General features: G+C 47.9%; 2 protein-coding genes across 6 annotated transcripts in view; one reads left to right on the top strand and one right to left on the bottom strand.

Moving 5' to 3' along the window:
- The first annotated feature begins 469 nt into the window (after positions 1–469).
- Positions 470–11,242, top strand: TLDC2 (TBC/LysM-associated domain containing 2). 4 transcript variants are annotated; one of them, XM_016148308.2, is made up of 8 exons: positions 476–771; positions 2,664–2,741; positions 4,009–4,158; positions 4,817–4,969; positions 5,177–5,272; positions 8,879–8,952; positions 10,031–10,193; positions 11,132–11,242. In XM_016148308.2, exons 2-7 carry the CDS (start codon positions 2,709–2,711, stop codon positions 10,164–10,166), a joined length of 642 nt encoding a protein of 213 aa, XP_016003794.2. In that variant the 5' UTR covers positions 476–771; positions 2,664–2,708; the 3' UTR covers positions 10,167–10,193; positions 11,132–11,242. The 4 variants fall into 4 exon arrangements, 2 of the variants coding, with proteins under 2 accessions (XP_016003794.2, XP_036085329.1); XR_001597334.2 differs by lacking the exon at positions 11,132–11,242 and having other exon boundaries at positions 470–771; positions 8,608–8,952; positions 10,031–10,100; XM_036229436.1 differs by lacking the exon at positions 5,177–5,272.
- The window catches only part of SAMHD1 (SAM and HD domain containing deoxynucleoside triphosphate triphosphohydrolase 1), a 45,633-nt gene continuing 43,386 nt past the window's right edge, over positions 11,199–13,445 (bottom strand). Inside the window, exon 16 of one of the 2 annotated variants that reach the window (XM_016148307.2) lies at positions 11,199–13,380. In XM_016148307.2, coding sequence (XP_016003793.2) covers positions 13,249–13,380 — 132 coding nt within the window. In that variant the 3' untranslated portion in view covers positions 11,199–13,248. Of the gene's footprint in view, positions 13,399–13,445 lie in introns of both variants that reach the window. The other variant, XM_036229435.1, reaches the window with a different exon arrangement.

The raw sequence follows: 13,445 nt of genomic DNA, 5'->3' as shown, positions 1-13,445 counted from the left end.
CCTGAGACTGGCTGAGGCCCCTTCCAACTTTGAAGTTCTGTGATCTGATAACACAGTTTTCACTGAAGTCCTACTATGAGCTGAGGACAGAGAAGTATCCCCCACCGACAGAGTGCCTACTGTGTGCCAAACACTGGGCTTCCTGTGCGTAATTTCCCCTAATATCAGGTCAGGCCAATGAAGAAAAAATCACCCCATCTGAGAGAGGGGAACCAGCAGGGGTGGAGCAGGGCTGCTTCTCCCCGCCCCCCAGCCCTGGGCTTCCCCTGAAGCATGGGGTGACTGATAGAGAACCAAACAGCATAACCCTTTCCTGTAGCATTTACACCCCAGAAGGGAAGGGCCTTCCCTGGTAGGCCCTGGTAGCTGTGGAATTCAGTGTCCCACCTCTTTGGGCTGATGGAGGCAGAGCTGGGTGCCAGAAGGTGATAAGGTCTTGTTTGTGTGTGTTTGTGGGATTCGAGTTTCTGACAGATGATAATCAGTGCCAGGTCTTCCCAGCTGGAACCAGAGCAGGCACAGGGCCAGCGCCTGCCACCCTCTGGGCAGGTATAAGAGCCAGGGAGGAGGGCCTGGAGCTGAGTCAGGACGGAGGTGCTAGCTGCCCGCGAGGGGGCCAGGATGCAGAGCTAAAGCTGCTGCATATAAACCACCAGGCGGGCAGGCCCAGTTCTGGAAGTGGGCTCCTCTCTGGGAGATCTGGGAGAAGCACCAAGGAAAGCATCAGGCTGGACAGGCTGGAGGAGGTCACCTGAGCCAGGGCCGGGCACAGTGAGTACATTTCCATGGTTCTGATTCTCCTCCCCCCTGAGCTCTGCACCCCTCAAGGGACTGAGTGCCTGTCTCACAGGTGCCCAGATGGGACTGAGTGGCCACTCCATCAAGGATTTGAGCCCTGGAGTTCTCAAAGAGGCGTGATGTGTGTGTGTGTGCGCGTGCGCACGTGCACACGCACTCAGGGCAGGAGGGAGTAGCAATAAGCACTGTCATTTATCCAGCACTCACCAAACACCAGGCACTGAGTGTTACCTCACTGAATTGAGAATGGAAGGATAGAGGTCTGGCTTAGCATCCTAGTTGTTCCGGAATTATCTTCATTTACCGTTACAACAGTCCCACGAGGCAACTATGTTACAGGTGAGCAGACGGAGCACAGAGATGTTCAGTAACTTGCCCGAGGTCACACAGCAAGTAAATGGCAAAACCAGGATTGAATTCCTTCACTCCAGAGTCTGTGCTCTTAACCTCCATGTTATATTGTTGTGTGGCTGTGATTAAGTCCCTTCCACTTTCTTAGTGGTAGTTTCCTTGTCTGTAGTTTGAGGGTGTAAGACCTGATAATCAGAAAGATATTACCCTGGTCTGTGGCCGTGCCACCCTGAACAAGCCAGATCCTGTCTGCTCTGAGAAGCTAAGCAGGGTCAAGCCTGGTTAGTACTTGGATGGGAGACCACCTAGGAAGCCCAGGTGCGGTAGCCATAAAAAATAAAAAAAGTAAGGGATTGTAAATTGACAAGGTCCTTGCAATCTGTGAGGTCAACCAAGAGTTACCTTGCCTAAAAAAAAAGGAAGAAAGAAAGAAAAAGGAAGGAAGGAAGGAAAGAAGGAAGGAAAGATAGTACCTTGAGTTTCCCTAAAGTTCCCTCAACAGCTTTAAGCACCAGGAAACTTGATGGAAACTTTTGTCCAGAGCTATTTGTATGCCATTTGATCCACCATTCAACTTTTGAAATTTATCATAAAGGATAAAATCAGATTTATAAACAAGGAAGTTCATTACAGATTTGCTTATAGTTGCAGAAAATTCGAAGCAAACAAAATTTGAGAAATAAATGATGTACTATGATAAAATAATATCCAGCCATTAAAAATAATGTGCTCAAAGGGTACTGAATATCATTGGAAAACTCTCATTTGTTAAGTGGAAAAGGCATTTTATAAAACTATACAGATGTGATATATTTATAAATATGTATATATACATGCATATGAAATAAATATAAAAGACTGAAAAAATTACCCTTAGGAGTTGATAGTTTATCTCTGAGAGATGGAACTACAAACATTTCTGTATTTTTCCTTATCCTTTTCTAGATTCCTCAAATTTTCTACAATAAGTGTGTATTACTTTTTTAATTTGAAAAATGAAGGGTTATTTTTGTTCGTTTTGTTTCATTTTTTAAAGATCTCTTTTTTTGGTCTAGGCTCAGCCCCTTTCAAACTTCTGTTATAAGGCACTCATTGACTTTGAGAGGGAATTGAAATGCAGGCTGTCAGTATTGTGCAGGCCTCTGAAATGACCCGATCTAACATGTTACATGTGAGGAAACTGAGGCCCAAGGGTGCAAGGGACTTAGCCAAGGCCACACAGGGAACCAGAAACCCTAGACCTCCATCTGCCCAAAGGGGCACACTCCCTAGATCAGACTAATAGAAGGGCAAGGAGGTGGAAGGGAATTTACTGTGTATGGCTAATGTGTGTTCATTACTAACTGCAAATGAGGCCTTGAATGCCGAGTATAGCTGACCTCACAGATCCACCCAGTGCCCACTTGAGCTGTGAGTAACAGGTGAGAGGGAGCAAAGGGCAGCTGGCTGGGTGTGCCCCAGGCCTCTCCCTCTCATCTGCAAACCTCACCCAGTAGTGCTTTCTCCCCTGGCAGGACTGAGGCCTCACTCACTGCCCACACCTGGGCTCGGAGAAGAGAATGAAAGGTATTCGCTGGCGTTACACTCGACTGGTAAGGAGTCCAGCTTGGGCTGGGGCTTAGGTGAGGAAAGGTGGGGGGAGGTGAGCTCTCTGGCAGAGTGGGGTCTGGGCTAGGATGGATGCAGGCAGGTAATTTGTTCCTCCTCCTAGTACCCACCCCCGCTGGCCTGGGATTCAGAGCAAGGACTCAGGAGCCCAGGGCCTTTGCTCTTAGTGCCGTGGGCCTGAGACTCTCAGGAAGCACAGACTGCTCTCTTCCTCCCTAGAGTAGGTGCCAGATGGAGCTCTGTCCAGACGGCTAGGGCCCCCTCCTCAGGCCTGACCCTGGGGAACAGGAGAGCAGTGTCCTGTTCATCTCTCATCCTTGAAGAGGTCTCTCCCTTCTATAAAAAGCCCTGAAGTCATTGTGTGCAGGCACACGTGTGTGCACCCACACACACACAAACCCCTACCCTCCCCCACACATGGTGATACAAACTGGAAGTTCATTTGAATGAACACATGAATGAATGAATGAATGAATATACCAACACACATGCCCAATGACACATGTATATTTACACAATCCCAGCTCGCACTCATTAACATATTGACAGTAAACACACAAAGTTACACTGAACACCTCCTCACACTGATTTGCCTAACCAACTCTATTTTTAGCCAACACACACATTCACGCAGACGAGCACACATTTTACACAAACACGCACACGCTTCGCCTACAACTACGTGATGGTTTCACTGGTTGACAGGGAGGCCTCGGGGCCTCAATCTCTTCTTTTGTAATATGGGGATAATAAGCACATTCTCAGGATTCTTGCGGAAATTCAGAGAGATCGTGCATGGCGAGCACTTCACACAGGCCTGGTCAAGTGTGTGCTGATCAGCGCCAGCCACTCTCATTATTACTGTTGTTACTATTACCATCATTTCATGTACGAACGCACATGGTTCCAGTGCCCAGGGTTGGGCTGTCGCCTGCCCTTCTCTCCTACCCCCAAGCTGAGAACTGATCCCTGGCGCCCACTCTGGATCCAGAGCAGGCAGGTAGACGAACCACGGGGCACATGGCCACATCTGATGGGCGTGTGTGCCTTCGACCTTCAGCTGGTGAGGACCTGGGAGGAAGCCGGCTAGAGGCAGGGCCGTTTTGTCTGGGGTGGACTCTTCTCAGCCTCCTCTGGCTGGGCTGGTGGTTGCAGGAGCCTGGGAAGGGGCGGCTGAGGGTCTCAGGCCTGGGGGATGTGGAAGCCGCTGTCTCCTGTCTCTCAACTCACCAGGCCTTTGTGTTTTTACAGCCCAGCCAGGTGGAGGACGCTGTTTCTGGGAAGGAGAGTGAGGGTGAGGAAGAGGAGGCAGCCGCAGCCCCAGCCCCACCTCCCGAAGACCCCGTGGAGCCCCAGCTGGCAGAAGCCAGCCAGGTTCTGGGAGCCTTGGAGATTAGGCAGGTTCGGCATGGCCCACAGCACAAGGATTTCAGATCTGAGCCTGCAGGTCCTACCCTCCTGCCCTACCCCAGCCAGGTCCAAGGACACCTGAGGTCCTCTGTCTCTAGCTCACTGTGTCACTTTGAGCTAATTCTTTCTCCTCTGGGATTTCCTTTCCTTTCTTATAAATCGGCCCAGTATTACTAGTGCCACTCTCTTCACTGGGCCAGGAGGTTAAGAATACAATAAAGTAAGCTTAGTTTAAAGTAAAGCCAACCCTTGGGAACTGAAGCCAAAGCTGGGGTGGGGGATTAGGAGGACGGATTCAACATCTCATCCATTCTCTGGCCGCTAGGGGCCAGGGCGACCAAGGGAAGAGGGTCCTCAGAGAGACCTGGTTCAAATCCTGACTCTGCCACTTGCTCCCCATGGGGGCTTTCGGCAAGTTGCTTCACTTCCCTGAGCCTCGGTTTCTTCATCTATAAAATGGGACTAATAATCCCTCTCTCTCAGGGCTACTGCTAATAGGTGTGAAAGTCCCCTGGAAACAGGAACCTACTCTATAACCTATAAGGCACCATGCCTATGTGAGTGGTGGCTGTTTAACCTCAGTCCTCCTCAGACCGCAAGGAGGCTGAGGGGACAAGGATTCCTCACTCACCTCTAGTCCTGTCCCCAGCTTAGCCTCCACCTCCCCTCGAGAGTCATCGGGCATCCCTGGCATCTGGCCTTCAGCACGTCGAGGGACGGCTTTAGTCTGCGGAGCCTGTACAGGCAGATGGAAAGCTGCAGTGGGCCGGTGCTGCTGGTGCTGAGGGACCAGGATGGGCAGGTGAGCTGGGCTGGGGCCTCAACCAAGGGAGTGTTAAGGAAAAGGATACATATTCATGGACCCATAGGGGTCTCTCCATCCTTAAGCTCTGCCCCAGGCTCCCCAGGTGTCTCTCTAGAATGACTCTATATTATCAAGCTTGAAAAGTAAGGTTGCCAGGGGACTCCAAACTCCCTTCCAGCTGCAAACTGCTCTCCTGCTTTCCAGATATTTGGGGCCTTCTCCTCCTCGGCTCTTCGACTCAGCAAAGGTTTCTATGGTACTGGCGAGACATTCCTCTTCTCCTTCTCGCCACAGCTGAAGGTGATGTTCCCAACCCTCTGTGGGGGGAGTGGGGTCCATGACAGGACAAAGATCATAGGGTCTCAGTGGCCCCCAGCTCCGTCCCCCATGCTAGGGTGCCTAGTGTCCTTCCATATTTTCAAAGAGGGAATACAGGAGGGCAGTGACAGGCAGAGCATCCTTGACTGGCCTATCTTCATTAGGTCAGTAGGTCCCTGGCCACCAATGATGGGCTCTGAGAGTTTCGTTGCTCATCAGATATGGGTGGGAAGACAAGACTGGTCCAAGTGCAGGTACACCGGTGGGTGTTAGGGTAGGAAGATGAAGACAAATACGTCCAATGGTGTCAGTTTTCTTATGAAGTAAGGTCATCGGCTGTGAGTGAGGATGGAGGAGAGGGTGTGAAGGTTGAGGAAAGAGGGGTTTCAAATAGTCTTCATGGGAGTGGAAAGGGAAGCCTATGAGAGAAAACTAGAGAAACAGAGTACCGAAGGTTAGAGACTGTGAGTTTAAAGCAAGCCCGTTACTTTGGCGTATGCTTTCCTCCGGCAAACTTCAGCTCCTCAGGTTCAGGCACAGACAGAGTGGAGGGGAGGGGTCATCTGTGACTGGGGTTTTGCCAAGCTGGAGAGAGGAAAAAGGAAGTTGAGGGAGTGGAAATACGTAACAGATGGGGAACTAGTTGTGGGTGCTTTGGTTTGCGATTAGAGGCCTCCTCTCCATGCACAGACCAAGTCACCTACAGATGCGTCCAGCAACTCAAGCATCTGGTCGCATGACGCGATCGCAAGGAGCTATGGACTGCCTCGCTAAAGGCAAAACACACCGTTGCCTCCATTGGCCAGCTTGGTCATCTTATCAGGAAAGAGGGACGGGGTTAGTTGTTCATAGAAACCACGCTGTGTATTGGTCATCCCCACTTGCCTTCCAGGGTTCACATACTAGAATTCTAAAGTTCCAGATTCTCCTCTTATTGCACCGACAATTTTTTGGCAGAATTTTTTGCTGGTTCCTCCTCATCCCTCCAACCTTTTAATGTCACAGGGTCCCAGAGCTCAGTTTTGGCTTCTTGCCTCTTCTCTGACTACCCTCTTTTCCTTCCAGGTCTCGTCCATTCTCACAGCTTTCTGTGCCTTCCATGTGATAATGGGCTCTTTCTTCCCCTGGACTCCAAACTCACATATATCCAATCCCTACCCAGTGTCTCCACTTCGATCTCAAACGTGGCATTTCAAGTCTCATATGCCCAAAGCCGAGCTCCTGACTTTCCCCCACAAAATCGCTCCACCTGCCATCTTCCCTAACAAAGTGCATGGGCTCCCTGTCGTTCCTGCTGCTGAAATAAAAAATTTGGAGCCCGTAATATCTCTTTCACAACGTACATCTGAGCTGTCAACGAATCCTGACAGCCCTGCCTTCTCTATCTATATCCGGAATCTACCACTTTTCACTATGTCCTTTGCTGTCACCCTGGTTCAAGCCACCACCATTCCTTGCCTTCATTCTTGCTCTAGCCTCCTAACGCTTCCAGCTTCACTTATCACAGTAGCTGGAGTGATCCTTTTAATAGGTAGGGTCAGAGCATGTCACTCTGGTTCCAAGCTGCCAGTGGCTTCCTTTCTTATTCAGAGAAAAGCCAACGTCTTCACAATAACCTACACGTCTCTGTGTCTTCTGGCCTCTCTCTGTTATTTCTTGCTATTTTTCCTTCCCCTCACTCTGCTTTAGTCACACTGCCCTCTGAGCTGGTCCTTAAACATGCAGGCCTACTCCTCTCTCAGGGCGTTTGCACATGATTTTCTGCCCAGCACGCCCTCCGCTGGATCTCCACGTGGCTGTTCTCCCCGCCTTCGGTCCTCCGCTCAAACGTCACCATCTTGGTGAGGCCCTCCCTGACTATCTGATTTAAATTGATACTACTCCGTCCCTTGGGAACCCGATTACTTTTCTCTACTTCTTTTCTCCTTAGCATTCGTCACCAGCTGACATGCTATTTATTTTACTTATTTATCTGCCTCCCCCCACTAGAATGGGAGTCCCATGAGACACGAATTTGCATCTTTTATGTTCATCATTCTACCCGGTACCTAAAAACAGTGCCTGGTGCTAAATGCTAAAAGAAGTTGTTGAGTGAAATGAATGATTTTTACAGGGGCTTGCTCTGTCTTACTAGCCTTTTGTTAGGGAATCTCACTTTTTCAAAAATTGGTCAGTTTTGCCTGTTGGTCTTCTGGGACCTCTTATGTTCTTCACGAATCCCCAGCAGTTCCTTGCTCACTATTCCAAGCAGCATCATGAGCATGGTCTCGATTTTTTTTTTTTTCTGTAGCAATATTTATCTTACTCCTTCATATTTGAAGGTCAAATTCCTTGATGAAAGTAGAGGGGACTTGAATGCTTCTATCTTCTCCTGGTCACTTGTTAATGTTATCTCTTCTGAGCCGGGGCTTATCTTTTATTAGTCCATTTTTTTTCTTTCTAAAAACCGTTTGGTTGTTCACAGTGTTCTTCTCTAACTAAGTATAGGAAAAAATATACTATGCTTTTGTGGTCCTTTAAAAATCTTTTTATTAGCTAAATTGACTCTTGAATAATTTATTCATTCAACAAACATCTATACTGTATCTTGGGAATACTGCCAGGAATCAAGAGAGCCCTCACGGAGCTTACATGTTAGGTTGCAGAAATGGTACAATGACATACGAACAGGGTCATCTCAGAGAGCTAAATGCTAAGGAAAAAACAAACAAACAAACAAACAAAAAAACAAAAAACAAGGCCTGGGAGGAAGGGCTACTTTAGATAGTGATTGCAAACCAAATGCAGGAAGAGCATTCTGGGCGGAGGGATCAGCAAGCATGAAGGTTAAAGAAGGAATAGCTTTGAGTGTCCCAGAGACAGAAAGGCCAGTGCAGCTGAAGTGCACTCAATAACGGGGAGAAAAATCAGGGGTCAGAGCAGGCTGCGCTTTTGGCTATAGTAAGGAGTTGAATTTTATTCCCAGGGCTTTAGGAAGAGGAATGATAATATCCAGTCTGATTCTGGATAGACCACTCAGAATGCAGTGTGGAGATGGGCTGTGGGCGGGAGACAGTGGAAGCTGTGCTCCAGCAAGGAGTGACTGTGGCATGGATGGGGTGGGCGAGAGTGAGTAGAGATGGATGGGAAAGAAATAGTGGTAGTCGGGGGGTCTCTTTGGGGTGGGGCCTGCAAGACTCGCTGAGGCACCCAGTGTGAGGCAGCACTGGGGGATGGGCAGGCTTGGTGTCGGCTCCAGTGTGAGACTGAGGAGACATTTAGTTAATGGCAGAATCAGGACCCATCTCCTGACCTGGATTTTCTCCTCCTCTCTCCAGCTTTGGAATAAGGAAGCCTCAGAGGGTTCTGGTCCATTCCTAGAACAGTGGAGCTTTGGAGCTGTGGGACTTCAGACTGGAAACAAAGAGGAGATGAACTCCAGAGAGACAGGAAAGAAATCGCAAGAGCCAGGAGCCCAGAACACTTCCTGTGCCTTAGTTGGGGCCGGGAATGTTCTATTCCCTCCACAACACTGCCTCCCAGTGGTGTAGAGTCAAACTGTAAGGGCTTGCCTAGTAACCAGAGCCTTTTCCTGTTATCTTATCTCAGGTCTTTAAGTGGACAGGACACAACTCTTTCTTTGTGAAAGGAGACTTGGATTCACTGATGATGGGCAGTGGCAGGTGCGTGCCTCAGTTCTCCCAGAGTCTTGGGGTGGTCTGTGTTCTGGTCCCGTCTCCTGTCCGCAAATGCTGGGCCAGGCCGCGCCATATAAAATGGGTAGACTGGTGGTTAACTTTCAGGCCTCTCCCTTTAAGAGCCCCAGGGTGCTGCCCAGTCCCCTAGCCAACCCCTTGACCTTGCTTTAAGTCAACACTGACGGGAATGGATGGCATGGACTCACCCTCCAAAGTGACTACAGTTGGTGACAGCTTAGTCTGAATTCATGTAATTTGGGGAGCAGCATTCCTCATGGTGGGATAAGGCTAGAGTTGAGCAAATTGGCTAGCCTCCAATTTACCTGTAAGCCCTATAATCCCAGGGAATGAACCTCATTGGAGAAAGGCAGACATCTGTCTAGGAACTAGGCCTGAGTGTGTGTGTGTGTGTGTGTGTGTGTGTGTGTGTGTGTGTGTGTGTGTTGAGTGATAGGAGGTGGAATGGGTTAGGAAGAAAAGGTTAGTCTCACATCTGGTGTGACCTGCAAATTCAGCAGAATCAATCTTATGCTGAGGGCAAAGATGCCAATATTGTTTGATTAGTACCAGGCAGGATCTCTGCTCTCCCAGCTGCCTGAAAAGCCTCCTTTGAGAGGCAGCTTGGCACAGAACACACCAGCCATTGCTGACTTGCAGCAAGTCACTTCCCAGCTCCAGCCTCGGTGTGCTGTCAGATGAGAGAAGGAGAATGGATGCTCTCTGAAGTGTTGTGAGCTCAGGGCCCATGCCTGTGAGATTCACTCCTTTAGTTAAACATTGCCATCTTAGAAAGGTTCCAGTTCTAAAACTGGATTGTGGTGAGGGCTGCACCACTGTATACATTAAATGTAAAAAACAAAAAACAGTACTCTAAATCTTGTGGGGAACAATGTGTAGAGTCTCCAACAATTCAGGACAAATTGGTTTAGGGGAAGCTGAAAGGTGGGCAAAACTGGGCTGCAGTCATGGTGCGGTCATGGTGCGGCCAAGGGCTGATAGTGTGGATCTGAAAGGTCTTGACGCCTAGGAATGAGCCATACCAAGCCCTTCCTCTTCTTTTTAGTGGCCAGTTTGGGCTGTGGTTGGATGGAGACTTGTATCATGGGGGAAGCCACCCCTGTGCGACCTTCAACAATGAGGTGCTGGCCCGGCAGGAGCAGTTTTGTATCAAGGAGCTGGAGGCCTGGGTTCTGAGCTGATGCCCCTGCAGCAGGCAACTTCCTGAGGTAACAGGGCTCATGGATGCCGTCTGGGCCTCCCACATGCAGGACAGCCCATTCTGTCTGAAATACAGGGCTGAAGTGCCCTGGTGCTGACTGTGGCTGTGAGCCAGCCTCCTGGTGACCTCGGGTCCCACGACAGACTTGGGGGTGGTGACTGAAGAAGTGAAAGATGTTTACACCTGCAGAGGTGACTGAAGGAGCGAAAGATGTTTACACCTCATCTGAGTAGTACAAAGTCCCTCATGAATGTTATCTTTCTAGAAATTATACAACTAATATGTGTTTATTGTAGGAAAAAACAGAAGACATTAAAAAATTAAAATTGCCTAAAATTCAGCCATTCCCCAAAACACTAACACTTTCATGTATATTCTTCCAGACAATTTTCCATGCAGACATATATGTATATTTTATAAAAATAGGATTCTACTCTATGTTTCTGAAATTATTTTAACTTCCAAGTTAGAGGATATTGTTAAACCACAGACACCTCGGCTCAACCAGTGACACTAATAAAGACTGTAGCAGTATCATTCTTTTTCTAGAACACTGAGGGCTTTTTGTCTGCTACCAGTGTGCCGGGTGCTTGCAAACTCTAATTTCATGAGCAAGATATGAAAGTAGCAAATGAGCCATATGCATATTTGATAAAGAAGCTGAAACTCTGTAGATAGGAACCTTAGGGAGGTTAAAAGAGAGGGAGGATGTGTCCTCTGGCTCAGAAATTTAAGAAAAATCCACATCCCTCCCCATGCTAGTGCCTACCCTCTTCCAGAAGGAAAAGATTCTTTATTGTGCTATTACTCTCCATTATTGCAATAACGAAGACTAAAGAACACAGGCCATGTAAAAGACCACCCGTTCTTTCACAGACCCAACAGTGAGTTGAGGTGCTAAGAACCACCTGGGTAGATTCTTAGACCCATTTCCTTTGCAAACAGGGTCAAAACTGGGCATGCAAGGGTGAGAGAGTCATGAAAGAAGACACGTTTGGTTTTAAGATGAAGATACATTCATGAAGCTTTATTGCAGCTGTTTCCCTCACCCAAATGAAGTAACCAGTCATTTAAACTTGCAGTTCTATTTACATTCTCGAGGTGATAACATTCAGTACTTTTGGAGGCTAAGCTGTTAACGACTCCATTTTTATACAGTGAAGATGATTCTTAGGATAAATCTAACCTTGTAAATGGTACATGGTTCTCATAATTAAAACGGTTGTAAAGAGCATAAAGTGCAGTTGCCTTATATGTAACAAAAGATGCAAACAAAATGGATTCAAACTGTTTCTCAGACAGCACAGTGATACAATATCGGGACTACAAAATTCCAAAAAGTAAATTATAATGATTTAAAGGTAGAAATTGCAGAAATAAAACAATCTTAGCGGAAATACTTCACATTTTGACTTTGGGTAGGAGTACACGAAGTCTGAGGCCTAGACTTTACTCCACTCGATGTTTTAGAGGCAGGCACCTTGGCTCTGAACCACAGCTGCCTTCACCTGTGGTTGTCTGAGCCTAAGTGTGAACACTTCCCCATCCATGCAGCATCATGATGGAAGTGAGAAGGGTTTTAACTATTCTCCCATGGATTAGGGTCAATTCTTGATTATCTACTGAGGGATGGAGGAAGGGGGTGGTGATAATGCAGAATGGCAGACATTCCAAATACTTTCCACCCTAGTGTCAACAGAGCAGACCCTGGTTACTCAGCGGGAGGTGGCGGCACTCCTAAGAGTCTGGATAATCTGCTGGCCTGCGGTGTGAGTTCCTCCTTTCCACCACTCACACCTGCCCAGAACCAGGGCTGGCGCCCCACTCTCAGCTGCCACAGGGAATGCCAAAGCATAAGAGGCTGGGGGCTCATGACTACCATTCCTCGCTGCTTTGCATCCTCAGCACCCTCTATCCACCACTGGCTTTGGCTCTAACTCCAGACTGTGTTCTTGGTGGATTTCTATGGTATCTGGCGTTGGGGCAAGGGGTGGGAGGAGTGGGGAGCATGGCGCCCTTGGCACAAAAGCACAACTCAACCATAGTGGTGCCCACTCCACCGCTAGAGATAAAGAACATTCATTCACAAAGGGGAACCTGGAATTCATTGGGTAATCATTCAGCTCAGCACGGCAGCTCAGTCTTTGCTCTGAAACCATAAAATGCACTGAACCACCACAAACCAAATCCCAGCTGAGTAGCCCTGAGGATGGTTCCTGTGCTGGCCTCTGCTCAGCTCACAAGTGAGATGCAGGGAGCAGGTCAGAGGGGAGCCTCCTTCCCCAGGCTGGGCAGCAGTAAAGCCCACGGGACTTGGGCAGTGAGTACACAGGGGAAAAAGAAACTGTCCAGGGCCAGAGCCGCAACTGACCCAGAGGCTGGCCTGCTTTGGGGGCTACCTCTGCCACTGGGGATAAAGGTCTCCTCAGAAGTAGTTTTATGTCCCACCTCAGAGGAGGCCACGGCCCTCAGCTCTTTTGCATAAATTAATCAGGCCTCGCACCAGAGTTGGAGCCCACTCCTGGTTCTCATCTCCTATTGTTTACCCTAACTTGGCTAGAAAGGTGAGAGATGGTGTCTTTCACTAACGTTTAGATCACGTAAGGAGAGCTGTCCTCAAATTCGGGGTGATGGGCACCCCCTCAGGCAGCTAGCATTTCATTTTATTTTTAACCATGGCTGTACATGACAATCCCAACTTCAAATTCCGATGTGCACCCTTGTCTCATTTCAAGTTTTCTTTTTAAAAACAATCATGTTATAAAAATTCAGAGTATATAAAAGAACTATTCTATGAAAATAGACTACTAAAAGAGAAAGGCTTTAATATTAAAAATAGGCAAAGTAATGCTTTTCATAGCATGTATATAGTAAGATCTGCCTAACAAACACCTTTTTTTCCCTTTGAATAAAAGTTGCTTAGCTTCAGCATTTGTGTAATTCAAAATATAAAATAAAAAGCGTTAGTTGTTACTGAATTTGTAGAACTATATGATCAAATTCCCTCAATTAATTGATTGTGTTGGGGAGAAGAGAGATTGTAAACAAATGATTGCAGACATTCACATCGAGTTATCCTCAAAAAGCCGTCGGGCTCTGCGTACCTCTCGGGTGGCATCTGGACTCTGGGCTAAATTCGGGTAATTCCATTCCAATTTTAGAGGTGTTATAAGTGGGGCTATAACATCGCCATCCTGTCAAGAAGAAAGCAACTAAGAAGAGGAAAACCAGTTTTCAAAATTTTAGCCAAAGTCTCAGG

This window comes from Rousettus aegyptiacus, unplaced genomic scaffold (assembly GCF_014176215.1).
Source record: "Rousettus aegyptiacus isolate mRouAeg1 unplaced genomic scaffold, mRouAeg1.p scaffold_m13_p_12, whole genome shotgun sequence".
Classification (NCBI taxonomy): Eukaryota; Metazoa; Chordata; class Mammalia; order Chiroptera; family Pteropodidae; genus Rousettus; species Rousettus aegyptiacus.
This window is presented reverse-complemented; position numbering and strand designations above follow the sequence as displayed.